At 48.3% G+C, this 13,071-nt stretch overlaps 5 protein-coding genes across 5 annotated transcripts; 3 read left to right on the top strand and 2 right to left on the bottom strand.

The window, feature by feature from the left end:
- Positions 1-654: 654 nt before the first annotated feature.
- N7447_007817 (putative serine/threonine protein kinase (Nrc-2)) lies at positions 655-2,664 on the top strand (the record flags this gene model as incomplete). Its single annotated transcript, XM_057232079.1, has 3 exons — positions 655-1,507; positions 1,565-1,738; positions 1,805-2,664. 3 exons carry the CDS (start codon positions 655-657, stop codon positions 2,662-2,664), a joined length of 1,887 nt encoding a protein of 628 aa, XP_057083844.1.
- Positions 2,665-3,696: 1,032 nt separating this feature from the next.
- On the bottom strand, positions 3,697-5,426 carry N7447_007816 (fatty acid desaturase; the record flags this gene model as incomplete). The annotated part of the gene is made up of 2 exons (XM_057232078.1): positions 3,697-5,161; positions 5,233-5,426. The coding sequence occupies 2 exons, from the start codon at positions 5,424-5,426 to the stop codon at positions 3,697-3,699; spliced, it is 1,659 nt and encodes a 552-aa protein (XP_057083843.1).
- Positions 5,427-8,552: 3,126 nt separating this feature from the next.
- N7447_007815 (DASH complex subunit DAD3 family protein) lies at positions 8,553-9,153 on the top strand (the record flags this gene model as incomplete). The annotated part of the gene is made up of 2 exons (XM_057232077.1): positions 8,553-8,768; positions 8,902-9,153. 2 exons carry the CDS (start codon positions 8,553-8,555, stop codon positions 9,151-9,153), a joined length of 468 nt encoding a protein of 155 aa, XP_057083842.1.
- Positions 9,154-9,463: 310 nt separating this feature from the next.
- On the bottom strand, positions 9,464-10,726 carry N7447_007814 (mitochondrial 37S ribosomal protein uS5m; the record flags this gene model as incomplete). Its single annotated transcript, XM_057232076.1, has 2 exons — positions 9,464-9,681; positions 9,733-10,726. 2 exons carry the CDS (start codon positions 10,724-10,726, stop codon positions 9,464-9,466), a joined length of 1,212 nt encoding a protein of 403 aa, XP_057083841.1.
- A 393-nt stretch (positions 10,727-11,119) lies between these two features.
- On the top strand, positions 11,120-12,724 carry N7447_007813 (tRNA (uracil(54)-C(5))-methyltransferase; the record flags this gene model as incomplete). Its single annotated transcript, XM_057232075.1, has 1 exon — positions 11,120-12,724. The coding sequence occupies one exon, from the start codon at positions 11,120-11,122 to the stop codon at positions 12,722-12,724; it is 1,605 nt and encodes a 534-aa protein (XP_057083840.1).
- Between the last annotated feature and the right edge of the window lie 347 nt (positions 12,725-13,071).

Raw genomic sequence — 13,071 nt, 5'->3', positions numbered from 1 at the left:
GAGAAAACTATACCAACGTACAAAAACCACATAATTAATTTCATGTTAGGCTTCGAGAAAGTGATAAAGGCGTTTAGGCAGTGTCCAATGAGGAGTTTTATGCGGTGGTACACTTCGTTGCCTGTCAGTTCCTAATTTCCTGATTTCCTGATTTCCTGATTTCCTGATTTCCTGATTTCTCTATATTTAGAATATTGTTATAATAGAGTCATATTGGCTGACTTTTATGATATTTATAAGCATTATGGCTTTTTCTCACGTCTTAATACTGACGTAGCACTGCCCCAGGGCTATTGTAGATGACTAAGCCTTGGCCTCCGCGTCCTTCTCCACTCCAATTCCTCCTTGCCTCCTCCTTTCCCACTGGGTTCTCAATTCTCGATCTTCATTCTTTTACTTGTTCTGACATGTCGCCTTATCCATGAGCCCAGTTTTCGTGGCTATTGTCATTTCAGTTCTTTGGGTGGACATCCCCAGTACCGCTTCTTACTAACAATTGCCCCCCCGCGATTATATCCCCAGCCGGCACTTGACATTTGGAAGATTACCACCCTTTCACCCTCACTTGCTTTTGCATCCTTGGAATCATCTTTTCGACAGGTCCTAAGTGACTTTCATTTTGGTCTCGATTTTAATATCGACGACCCACCCAATATGACACAGCTCTTCGCCTCCAGTCCGTCCGCGGTGACAAATAATGAGAAGCGCGGGAATTTCCCCGCTCTCTCCCTTCCCTCACGAAAACACTCCAACGAGTCTGGTCACTTGCCTACGAGAATCAAGAATTTTTTCCGTATCAACAGTTCAAGCAGCCACTCCCCTCCCAACGCCTCTGGAAGTACCGAACGGGAACGGGATAGCCATGGGTCGGTCAAAAATGAGAAGTCTGCTTTCCGGCAGTCTCGGTTTCTGCCTGGAATAGGCCGCAATCGATCAACAACCGTTGCTAGCGAAGGCAACCCACTCGACGATGCAATGTCGCCTACCGCATCAGCCAACCCATACTTTGCCCACCAGGGCCAGCCAGCATTGCGACACCGCAATGATGGGTCAGTGCCATCCTCTCCCCCTGACACCCCTGAGTTGCAAGTCACGGGAGTCTCGGCAGTAGAACAGGCGAACACTACAAACAAAGAGGAATTAGCGCGCAAGTTACGACGTGTGGCTTCTGCCCCGAATGCCCAAGGCCTATTTACAAGTGGTCAGGGTGACCGTCCTCAGACAGCGGATCTAGGCAAGGAGCCCCTAGTGGAACAGTCTGGCGGATCCATGGGCCTCGCAGATCCAAGCAGCGAGGAGTACAATCTGGCGGTACCTTCTTCACTCAGCTCAGATTTCGGCAGTAACGCTTCTTTCCGTCGCACCTATAGTTCAAACTCCATTAAAGTTCGAAATGTGGAGGTCGGCCCCGCTAGCTTTGACAAGATAAAGATGATTGGCAAAGGTGATGTTGGCAAAGTTTATCTGGTGCGCGAGAAGAAATCGAGCCGTCTGTATGCCATGAAAGGTACGATTTTCTTACATACCGGCGATTTTCCGATGCCATATACTGACCTGCTGCTAGTTTTGAGCAAGAAGGAGATGATCAAACGAAACAAGATTAAACGAGCCTTGGCCGAACAAGAGATTCTAGCTACGAGCAACCACCCGTTCATTGTCACCTTATATCACTCTTTCCAATCGGAGGATTATTTGTATCTCTGCATGGAGTACTGCAGTGGTGGCGAGTTCTTTAGGAGTGGGTCTACCTTTTGATCCCATATTCGACATATCTAGAATTTCTTGCTGACTTGTGCATCTCTAGCTCTGCAAACCCGGCCCGGCAAGAGTATCTCCGAGGATGCAGCTCGCTTTTACGCCGCAGAGGTTATTGCCGCGTTAGAATATCTCCATCTGATGGGCTTCATCTACCGTGACTTGAAACCAGAAAATATCCTTCTTCACCAGTCTGGTCATATCATGCTTTCTGATTTCGATCTGTCGAAGCAATCTGGACCGGGAGGTGCCCCGACGATGATTCCCGCACGCAGCGGTGGCAACTCCACTACAGGCTTGCCGACGATTGATACCAAGTCATGTATTGCCGATTTCCGAACAAATTCTTTTGTCGGGACGGAGGAGTATATTGCGCCTGAGGTGATCAAGGGATGCGGTCACACCAGTGCCGTTGATTGGTGGACCCTGGGCATTTTGATTTACGAAATGCTGTACGGCACTACTCCATTTAAAGGCAAGAACCGAAACGCGACATTTGCCAGCATTCTGCGAGATGAGGTGAACTTCCCAGAGCACTCGGGTGCGCAGCAGACATCAAACCTGTGCAAGTCCCTGATCCGTAAACTGCTGATCAAGGACGAAACTAAGCGTCTAGGAGCCCGCGCTGGTGCTTCTGATGTTAAGACTCACCCCTTCTTCCGTCAAACTCAATGGGCGCTCATTCGTCACATGAAGCCGCCTATGATTCCCCACCAGGGTCGTGCGGGCACAGATACGGTGAACTTCCGCAATGTCAAAGAGAGCGCTAGCGTAGATATCGGTGGTACCGATTCTACCAGGATGAAGGGTGTCCCAATGGATTCGGGCCTCGCAACTCCCAATGGCGAACTCAACGATCCCTTCGAGGAGTTCAACAGTGTCACCCTTCACCACGAGGGAGATATGTAAAGCCTGGGTTCTTCATTTTCTGTTACTTGTTTCTTTTATCCGATACACGAGGAAAACAGCCGGATGTGCGTCGGCTCGCTGACGACCATGATGCATTAACGACTGTATTTAGATGCTATTATTCTTCCATTGCAATCCTCGCTGGGTGTATGGAGTGTTTCGGGGGGGTTTTTTTCTTGGTGGATCTATTCAAGCTCTTTTTTTTTTTCTTTCATCCCATTGTCATGACTTATTGCTCATCGCTTGCTTTGCATATTGCATTTTCTTCTTAAGGCCTTGGATCACTCTTGGTTGCACCTCCAATCGAGGTACGACATAGCATTGACCCCGAACCGTTCGTTGGCATTGCCACATGGTTTGTGTCAGACCCCTGAGCTGTTGGTTTTCTTTTCTTTGCGCGTCTACCTGAAAACTGTGCTATACATTTGCTCTTTCATCCTACTTCGCAGCGGAACGGCGTTATGGATTCACTTTTTCGGGTTACGTCTTCAGCGTGACATTGTATGAATCAACTGATTACTGCGTGCTTTCACAAATTTTTGTTTTTCAAGAATACCTCTCCTGTTAAGCCATGCTTTGTGAGACTCGAAGCAATTTCTGCATTTGGCTTTCATTTCAATCTATTTGATGGTCTTTTTATCTCGTCTATTTATCCTATCTCAAGCAAATTCGCCTGTCATTTTGCGCCTTGTAGATGTCCATTACATGGAAAGAACAGTTTGCAAAGGAGAGACGGTTATCCAAAGGGTATTTCCTAAAGACAAGGTGATGTTAAACCTAGGGTGGTTACAAGTAAAAAGGAAGTCCCCATAGAATAGAGTAGTGTAATTGGAGTTTAGAAGAGTACTATTGGAAGCAGAAAAACAGGTGTTGTACGTAAATAGTTGAAATTTTTCTTAATATAAAAAAATGTGGATGTTTCGCTTGCAGGGTACAATATAATATCACAATTCTAAGCGATCCCAATTTGCAAAAGTATACAAACTACATAATGGGTATCTCAAAAGCTCAACTCCAAAAGAGCGAACATCTTCAATGCATATGGGGATCCGCCGCACAAGCCTTGCGACACTCCTCCAAGAGTCTCGCCTGTCTGGAAACGTGGGCAAGACGACCAATAACCTCCTTATTACCGCTGTAGAAGGTAAAGACCGCATACGGAATCTTCACATCCTCACAGAACTCCCGAACAAACTGCTGCGTCTTGCGCAGATTGTGTCGCGGGATACGAGGGTACAGGTGGTGGATAGCCTGGAACTGGAGACCACCATGGAAAAAGTCCAACCAAGGCGGGCAGTCGACGTCCATGGTAGTGCGGAGCATCTTCTGGGGGAAAGATTCCAGCGGGCCGAGATCAGCAGTGGACATAGCGTAGTGCGACAGCGTAATCTGCACATGCAGCGGCGAAGTCACCATATGCGAAATTAGAACAAAGACGACACGGTCAAACCAAGTCGGAATGCTACACCAGACCACGCCGTAGCCGAACCAAGCCCAGAAGAAGATGTGGCCAGCAAACTCGAACCAGCGGTGCCACCAACCGGCGCCGTGTTTCGGTCCGCGTCCGACGATGATGTGCTCCCAGCTAAGGAAGTAGAGGTTGAAGCGGCCGAAGAGGAGGATGGGGTAGTACAGATAGTGCTGGTATTTGACGGTGAACTGGGACACGGCGTCGTATGTCATGATGCGGTCATAGTAGGTGCTGTAGAGCGAGGTGAAGAAGCGGTGCGATAGCGCGAAGAAGGGCATCAGTTCGATGTCGGGGTCATGCTCGGGGGCGTTAGTTACGATGTGGTGCACGTTGTGGCTGCGCTTCCACCAGCCAAGGCTTAGGCCGCCCAGGTAGTCGGCGATGATCATGCCGATGGTGGTGTCAATCTGATAGTTATGCGTGATACCCATGTGGCCGGCATCATGAGCGGAGAAGACGAGTTGGTGCCAGAAACAGCCGAGGAAGAAGGCCGATAGGCAGAACCAGGAACGCTGGAGGAAGAAGAGGAATAGTCCAAAGAAGAGGGTGTAACGACTGATCTCGATAGCGTAGGCTGTGTAGTTGCACTTGAACAGGCCTGCTGCACGGATGCGCTGGTGTAGCTCCCGATATCTCTGTACAACGTAATCTTGGTGTTCTGCGTCGAGAGGAGGGTAGTTGGCCGAGTCCATCTCAATCTCCTCTTGCGTTCGAGCATCAATCACGTAGGCTCGTGGTTTGTCTTCTGTTGGTGGAGGGACCGCACTGACTGCCGAGGAAATGGTTGATACTGATAGTCTGCGTCTGAGGCCCAATCTTTCATCTTCGGCTTCGAAGATGGGCGATGGCGGTGCTGAAATCTCCTCGCTGGATAATTCTGAGCTCACTAGATCTTCGTCGATCTCATTTTCGATCAATGGGCGGAATTTGCCACCTTGGATGGGAGGGAGGAAGTTGGCCCAGTAGCCTTCGATCCGGCCAATTTGGAATTTGCTCATGCGGTCACGGGCTTCTTGTGAATGGAGTCTTTGCAAAGGGTATCAGTATAATGCGCAATGAAATTAAACAAGAATGGAGGAGACTCTGGGGAGACTCACGCATTGACTTCATCTGTGGCATCTTTTCCAATCATATGCTTGATAGCCATATCACCTCCGGGATGATATCTGATCCAAGCATCCAATCTGAGGACATTGCCGTCGACAATGATAATCAACTTGCCTTCAGCGAGCATGCCCTCGATCTCGCGTCTTGAGAATACATTGTCCCTAGCCCTAGCTGGGGTAGACATCTTGCCCATTTGGTATGGTTAACCAAAGAATGCGATGAGATATGACCGTTATTTTTTTTAGATCAAAAGGATTGACATGAAAGAAGGATATGGCGTTCAGATATAAGAAGCAATTCCTTGCGGACCTCTCTCTCTTTGCTTTTTTACTCCCCCACATGAATCCATTAATCTATTAAGTTGCCTAGTGCATAACGTAGCGTAACGCAAGACATCCCGGTCCTCTCCAGGGGACAGACACAAAGGGGCAGTGTAAAGTGGTCCAACCGAGATGTGGACACGGGAGAACTCCATGGGGAATGAAGTGGAGAGGTCTGGGTGCGTTAATGTATTATTGGACATCATCAGGCAGTGTGACAAGGCTTGTGGGCACTGTGGCGAAGACAAAATATGGTCCATACGCGTATCAAGTCAACTATACCATACTTTTGCATATCCAGTTTGATAAGTTGAGCTAAAACAAGCTTAAACCTTGGGTGCCCCTGTCGGAAATTGAATTAGATCTCTCGAATAGCCTTCCCCTATCCCAACCTTTACTCCACTCCAGATGGCACGTTTTCTAAATATTAGAATCCACAGAGAACATTCTCCATTGCCCCTAAAAATGGAATGTTTGACCCCCTGAAAAAGTCAAACAATTATCTTCCAAAAGTGGCGATTCGTATTCGCAAAGATATAGATATTGACTAACCTCTTTGGGTTAACCTCTCTTGGCCAAACTTGGGATGGAAAGCGTCCAGGGAACTAACCAGTTTTGGAAAAACCTTGACACGTGTCCACCCCAAACCCTAGGAAAACATATCTTGGATATCTTGGGGGCAACTCTATATCATATTTCGGGTCAAGGGACCAGGCCCCATAACTTTAGAAAACGTCTGTGAACTGTCGAGAGAAAACCGATCTTCCCTTTGCTGCCCCTCTATTACCGCTCGAGCCCCGCAATCTGGGACCTGGATACTATCGCCAACTTCCTAGTTAAGGACACTTACGTATTTGGTCTTCTTCCGAGGCCCTACGTAAGGCGTCGCCACTTGACGTGCAATGTGTCTCCTTTTTTTTCCCTGATCCACATGAGAGAACGAATATTATTTCCATCCCTCGGGAGGGACATGATTTTAAAGTGGAAAACGCAAAGCCAAGGCTCGTTTTCTACACTAGAGTCAATCCGTTGTTAGGGGCGGCAAATTTATCGCAAGTCCATATTAGTTGAATTGGCGTTTTTAAATTAGTTATTCGAGGCGACCATGTCGCATCAGAAACTTGAGGATCTAGGCTTCCAATTAAATAAAGTAGAGGCGCAGGTGGCTCGTCCTGGGACGCGCCGCGCGGTAAAAGACCTGCGCATTTCGTGGGGCAATACTCCGTATAATTTCTAGAGAATGTCTGCTAATACCTCTAAACTCTTGGCAGTGTCTTTTCTCAGGGGAACTTGTCCTAAAAGCGTGTGTGGTACAGGAAGCCACCACGGGGCAGATAAAGAATATCCACTTCTAAATGCGGATTTCTGGAGCATGAGACACAGTATTTCTGAGCTCACATGAGTTTTCACATATCCTGTGAAGGATGTGTTCCCACAGTCAACCGTGTCACTCGAAACTTTCCCAACTAATTAGGGAAATGATCTCGAAATCAATTGGAAAACGCTACCTAACCTGAGGCAGAAATATAAATTGACTTGACCCACTCAGCACTTCGCTAGCCCGCCCTCGATTTGAGAAGGCTTGCATCCTACTCGACAATGGGGGTCACTAGGGCCGAATTGTGAGCTTAGTTCCTCGAGAGCTTCTTCCAACCAATTTTATTAACCCATGAGAATACTCTGCCAGTCAAAGATCAGCTCTGTTCATAGCATCGTTGATAGCCAAGGAAAAAAAAAAAAAAAGAGAAAACGGGCGCCCGTCGGGTTCAGTCTTCAAAATCCTTCAGCCAGGTAGTTCAAATGTGGATAGCTACAACCAATCCAGTCCTAGCTACGGGGTAATTCCCACATTATAACGGACTATGTTGCAACCGAGTTGACAATCTCAGGCCTTCAAGATAGCATGTAACACGATGATCTTTCTTTTTGATGTAACAGAACAATTGTGTTTCAGGAGCCAATCTATCAATCTTCTAAATAATTCTAGTTACTAGTTACTTGTCAACTACAAGCAACAATCCACATGTAGATCTCTCCACCTCTACGGAGTATGCTACTAGATATATGGTTTCTTTTCATTCTCAGTTGTCAAGATGGGGAAGGTAATAGGGGCGAATAGTACACAACATCAGCTGTTCCAGTGGTTTCAAGTCCACCTGTGGCAGTTGCTCAAAAGGGGCGTTTTTCCCGAGCGCTGAATTTTCTCCGAGATTTTCTTTTAGATATAGGTACGGATACGGAGTACGGAGAACGTGCGGACAGGCTACCGCGACTGGGAAAGCGCTAACGCGGTACAACCTTCTAAGGCCGCACAGTTTGTCCAATAACCAGCGTGGTTGGTTGTTGCTCAACAGGGCGGGCTTAGATTCCATATTGTAGACGAAATGAGTGCTTGCTATTTCGGACAATAAACGGAGTTCTCCGTATGGGGTTGCGAAAGATGAAGCCTATATATTGTAGTACATCCTAGAGACTGTGCCCACATCAATAATTTATGTACTCTGTTTTAGACCTACAAGAGTCCCATAAAACAAACTTCTAATAGACATGGTAATATCAACCGTAGGACGGGGTTTGGCACCAAGGAACTGAGACGGGGTTCTTATTACAGCGGTCAGACTCTTTTTGTTTTTTTTTTTGGAAGAAAAGAATATCAGTTGAGGTACTCATATGAGACAATTCTTTGTGGTCAGACCATATTAAAGGAATGTTATTGATAGGACGGCATCTTTTACACTACCTGCGTTATTTGAATATTCCCAATATACATTAAAAATGTTTTTGGGAGTCCTTTTGAAAAGGCCATCTAGAAATCTATTGAATGACGTTGAAATAAGTTCCAAGGCATAAAATCCACCCCAGTAGATATCGTAAGCTTGGGGAACGCGTCGCAGCGGAACCCCAGAAAAAACAAAATCATCCCAACACAGCTTTCACGGCTTTGGCAGCTCAACACCCACAACCTTCACCGCAAATAAACATAAATCACAATGTCAGCCTTCGTGCCCGAAGATCCAGATAACGATTACTCCTTCTCCGAGGTCGACCCCGCGGAACCATCCCCTCCAATCCAATCAATGGGCGACGCAGACGCCTCGCACGGCCGGGGCTCGAACAACCCCCTTCTGGGTGATAACCCCCTCGTTTCAGATTTAGAGCAGGAAGTGCTGGAAGAATACGCTCGCTTGCTGCGGAATGTCAATCAGGTACGTGGAGAAGACCTTGTTTGATTTTATCTTTCTGGGACAATCTCTTCACAGGGAAAGGATACAATGTCGTGCTGGAAATTACTTGGGCTCTCAATATTGGCTATACTGGTTACTGATTAATGCCTCGCAGCTCTCTGATAAACTCGCCGACCTCGCCGGCTCCCCCGCCTCCATGCCCCTCGATGGTCTTCGTCTCCTTGAGCGCAAGACTGCGACTGTATGCACTCTGCTCAAGGCCAGTGTCTATAGCATTGTCTTGCAGCAGCAGATCTGGAATGAGAATGAAGAGCAACAACAACAACAGCAGAATGAGGATCAGCATTTTCAGGACCACCAGTATCAGCATGGCTATGAGGGGGAGGGAGACATGACCTTCCAGTAAGGAAGGCATAAACATTGTCTATTGCGTTTGAGAGTTCTTTTTTTTTTTCTTGTTTACTCGCGTATTATACCCGGGGTGTTATTTCTAAGTTTTCGTTTTGGCGTGAGACAGATGGTGTTTATGCAAAAGAACTTTGTTGATATATGATTTTCCAGATACGCTGTGAATAGCCCAGAATACTGGAGAATTGATGACCGTTCATGTTTAACAACCAACTTATACAAGTACATGCGAAAGACACAAGAAGAAGGAAAGGAGAAGCATTATATACACGCTGGGGCGAAACAGCAAGTTAAGGCTATGGGGGGCCTTAGATCTTACCTGCGTAGTACACCTTGCGCACGTCGACAATCTTCTTGCCGAGTGCGTGAGCAATCTGCTCGGGGTTACGCTGGCTCATGAGTGCCTCGTAGGCGGCCTTGACTGTGTTCATTTGGTTCCTTGAGCGACCAACTCGGGCGGATAGATCGTGAATGCCGGCAGCACGGCACATCTCGTAGATGAGGTATTGGACACGGAGTCCGAACCCTATGATTATTAGCAAAAAGAACATGCCCGGGGATATGGAACTAAACATACCTGGTGGACGGTGCATCAGCTGCAACTCTGTAGCTCCAACCTTGCCCTTGACATCACCATAGATGGTTCGCTTCTCGTAGCGGGGAATGGGCTGCATGTTTCGGATGGCACGGTATTGCGACTGGATCTTTGCGTCGGAGGCTTCATCGGACTTGGCCTCGCCGATACCCAGCAGACCATTTCCGTTACCGGCAATAGAAAGACGGTATGCACGGCGGACCTTTCCTAGTCGAGTCTGGTTGGTGACGCTGTGTGAAACAAGGGTCTTGGTGCGGAGGCCCTTGACCTGGCTCTCCGTGTAGCCCGTGGCCAGGAGCAGGCTCTTGAGGGCATCTGTCATTTCTTCGGCCTCCGCGGACCGCTCCTTCTCGCCCTTCTCTGCGGCTGTCTTCTGCTCTTCCACACGGGGCTCATCGATGGTCTCCCCGGGTCCGAAGAGATCCGGAACAAGTGCGCTGTGTGGGGCCAACTCGCTCTCCTCCTTGCCGTGGGTGAGGCGCAGGTTGTCCGCGAACCGAACGAAGTCTTTACCTGTCGCGTTATCAGGCATCTCAGCAAAGAACTTTCCGAAATCGTTCACGAAATCATCCTCGCTTTTCAGCTTGAAATTGTAATCCGAGTTCGACTCCGGAGCGCGCTGGTGTCGATCAATGCCGGGCTCAATCACCGAGAAGTCGTCGATGTATTTGAATGCCATAGGATCGCTGCGTTCGTTCAACTGTTCTGCCATATCCTTTGGGTCGATAGCAGCTTCACCGGCTTCAATGGCGGCCATCTGTGCCTCCGAGTACTCCTGGGCGAGCTTAGCCTTCTGCTCTTCCGTGTACGGCTGGTATTCATCCACCCGAGGAGCCTTGACATTAGGGAACTTGGGTTTCCGGTTTGAGAGAGTCGCAGGAGTAGGGTGGAACTGGCGTCGAGGGACTCGCGTGCTCGGGGTGGCAGCACGGGTGAAGCTGCATAAAAGGCATCGTGCCGGCCGTGTGATGTTCATGATGACGTTGCGATGAGCTCCCCAGCCTAATATAGGCCGGTTACGAGCTTTAAAAATAAAGAAAAACGCGAAATGCGGAGACAATTGGGGGACGCAAAGGCAGAAGAGGCCAGTCGGAGGTGAAGCGTCGGGATGAATTTCTTTCTTGCGGGCGGTCAGTCTCTAACCAATCAGCGACGCGTTAGATGCGTTTCTAATAAATTTCCCATTTGATGATTTTCGTTCCAGAAATTATTTCGCTGTCGCTTTGCAACTTATATGTTTGCAGTACGGTCTTCTGTTTGGCGGTTGACTTCTTCTTTGTCTTCCCAGACTCTAACAGCCCTTCAAGTGCGACCAGCATCCAAATTATATTACCACCGCCATTCAACGAATGCGCCAGTCCCCGCAATAATGCAGAACGGTCCTAAGAAACACTTCGATGGCAAGCGCAAGAAGCCGAGAGTCGACAAGAACAACAAGAGCAGCGGTCACGACGAGGTCCTACTTTGCGATATCAACCAACTTATCAAGCGCAACGAAACCGAGCAGGCTGAGACCAATGGCGACAGCGAGCCTCTGTCCCTTCCCGAGAAGTTCACCGAGATTGATGTCAAGGTTGTCGAGCTTTCCTCAACAGGCGATGGTCTGGCACTCGCCGAGAATGGGAAATATGTCTACGTTGTTCCGTTCACCGTCCCCGGAGACACTGTGCGCGTCAAAGTAGTCAAGCATTTCGAGTCGTTGTCATACAGTTTGACTGATTTTGTTAAAGTCGTTGAACCGGGTCCCCAGAGAAACGATGCGCTGATTGGATGCAAATACTTCGGGGAGTGTTCCGGTTGTCAGCTTCAGATGATGTCCTATGATGACCAGCTTGCTCACAAACGGCGCATCGTGGAGAAAGCCTATGCTAATTTCTCTGGGTTGATCCCGGAGCTTGTTCCTACCGTTGGAGAAACATTTGCTTCGCCAATGCAATATGGATATCGTACAAAACTCACGCCACATTTCGCACATGGTGGCTGCGGCAAAGGCTCTAAGCAAGACGGCGAAGAGCCGCAGATCCCCCCGATTGGATTTACATACAAGAACCGACGACTGGATATGGACATCGAAGACTGTCCCCTTGGAACAGACATTGTGCGTCGCGGACTCACTAGCGAGAGGAAACGAGTTGCGGAGAACATCCGTTCTTACAAGCGAGGTGCCACTCTCTTGATGCGCGAGTCTACCGCACGAATCCCAAAAGACGCCGCGCCTACCACCGAAGGAGAGACTCCCACTGTCGGCGGAATTGCCGCTACCCCCAACGCAGACACAGGCGATGTGATCCGCATTGAGCGCGAAAACTACATTGAAGAAAAGCGTTGCGTCACAGACAACAATGCCACCTCGTTCGAGTACGTCGATGATTATATATTCAGCAACAAAGCAGGTGCTTTCTTCCAAAACAACAACTCAATCCTGTCCGGCTTCACAGAGTACATCCGCTCGCAAGCCATCCCAGCAGGCAACGACCAAGACGCAAAGCCAATCAAGTACCTCTTGGACGCGTACTCCGGCTCCGGCCTGTTCACAATCACCCTCTCCCCATTGTTCAAGTCTAGTCTTGGTGTCGATATTGGAGGCGATTCCATCGTTTCAGCACGTGAAAATGCTCGTGCAAACAATCTTCCCAACACCGGCTTCGCTGCTGCCGACGCGGCCACTCTCTTCAAGGATGTCCCATACCCATCAGATCAGACATTGCTGGTTATTGACCCCCCTCGCAAGGGTTGTTCAGAAGACTTCCTGCGCCAGATGCTTGATTTCAAGCCGCGTCGCGTTGTCTATGTCAGCTGTAACGTCCATACCCAGGCTCGTGACGTTGCTGTTATGGTGCAGGGTGATGAGAAGCAAAATGTTCGCTATGAGATTGAGAGCGTCCGTGGTTTCGATTTCTTCCCTCAGACCGGTCATGTGGAGGGTGTGGCTATTTTGAACCGCACCTCTTTCCCTCAGACCGAGACTGTTTGAGTGATGGAATGTCTGAAAAGTAATAGTCTTGAGCCTTTGTAGGCTATATATTTACCCGATATTGCATATTCTATGGCGTTCTGGAAGGAAAATCCAAAAATGCATGATGACGATAGTGGATATGTACGCTGTTTAATACATTTTCATTTCATTTTGGATTTCGTTTCAAGGCATCCAAGCTATAGACTGCCAATCTGCCAATTGCTCTACGTCGTGAATTGGCTTTGAGTCCACTGTAGAAAATGCCCATGAACACCGGCGCCAAGCCGTTTTGGGTAAAAAGAAAATAGAGAGCACCACCGGAGGAAGAAAGAAAAGAGATAAAACAACGAACTATGAACAAGGCT

The sequence above is a fragment of the Penicillium robsamsonii genome (genome assembly GCF_028829455.1).
Source record: "Penicillium robsamsonii strain IBT 29466 chromosome Unknown utg000004l_segment0_segment0, whole genome shotgun sequence".
Taxonomy (NCBI): domain Eukaryota; kingdom Fungi; phylum Ascomycota; class Eurotiomycetes; order Eurotiales; family Aspergillaceae; genus Penicillium; species Penicillium robsamsonii.
Note: the sequence above shows the minus strand (reverse complement) of the source record. Positions and strands in the feature narration are given on the sequence as shown.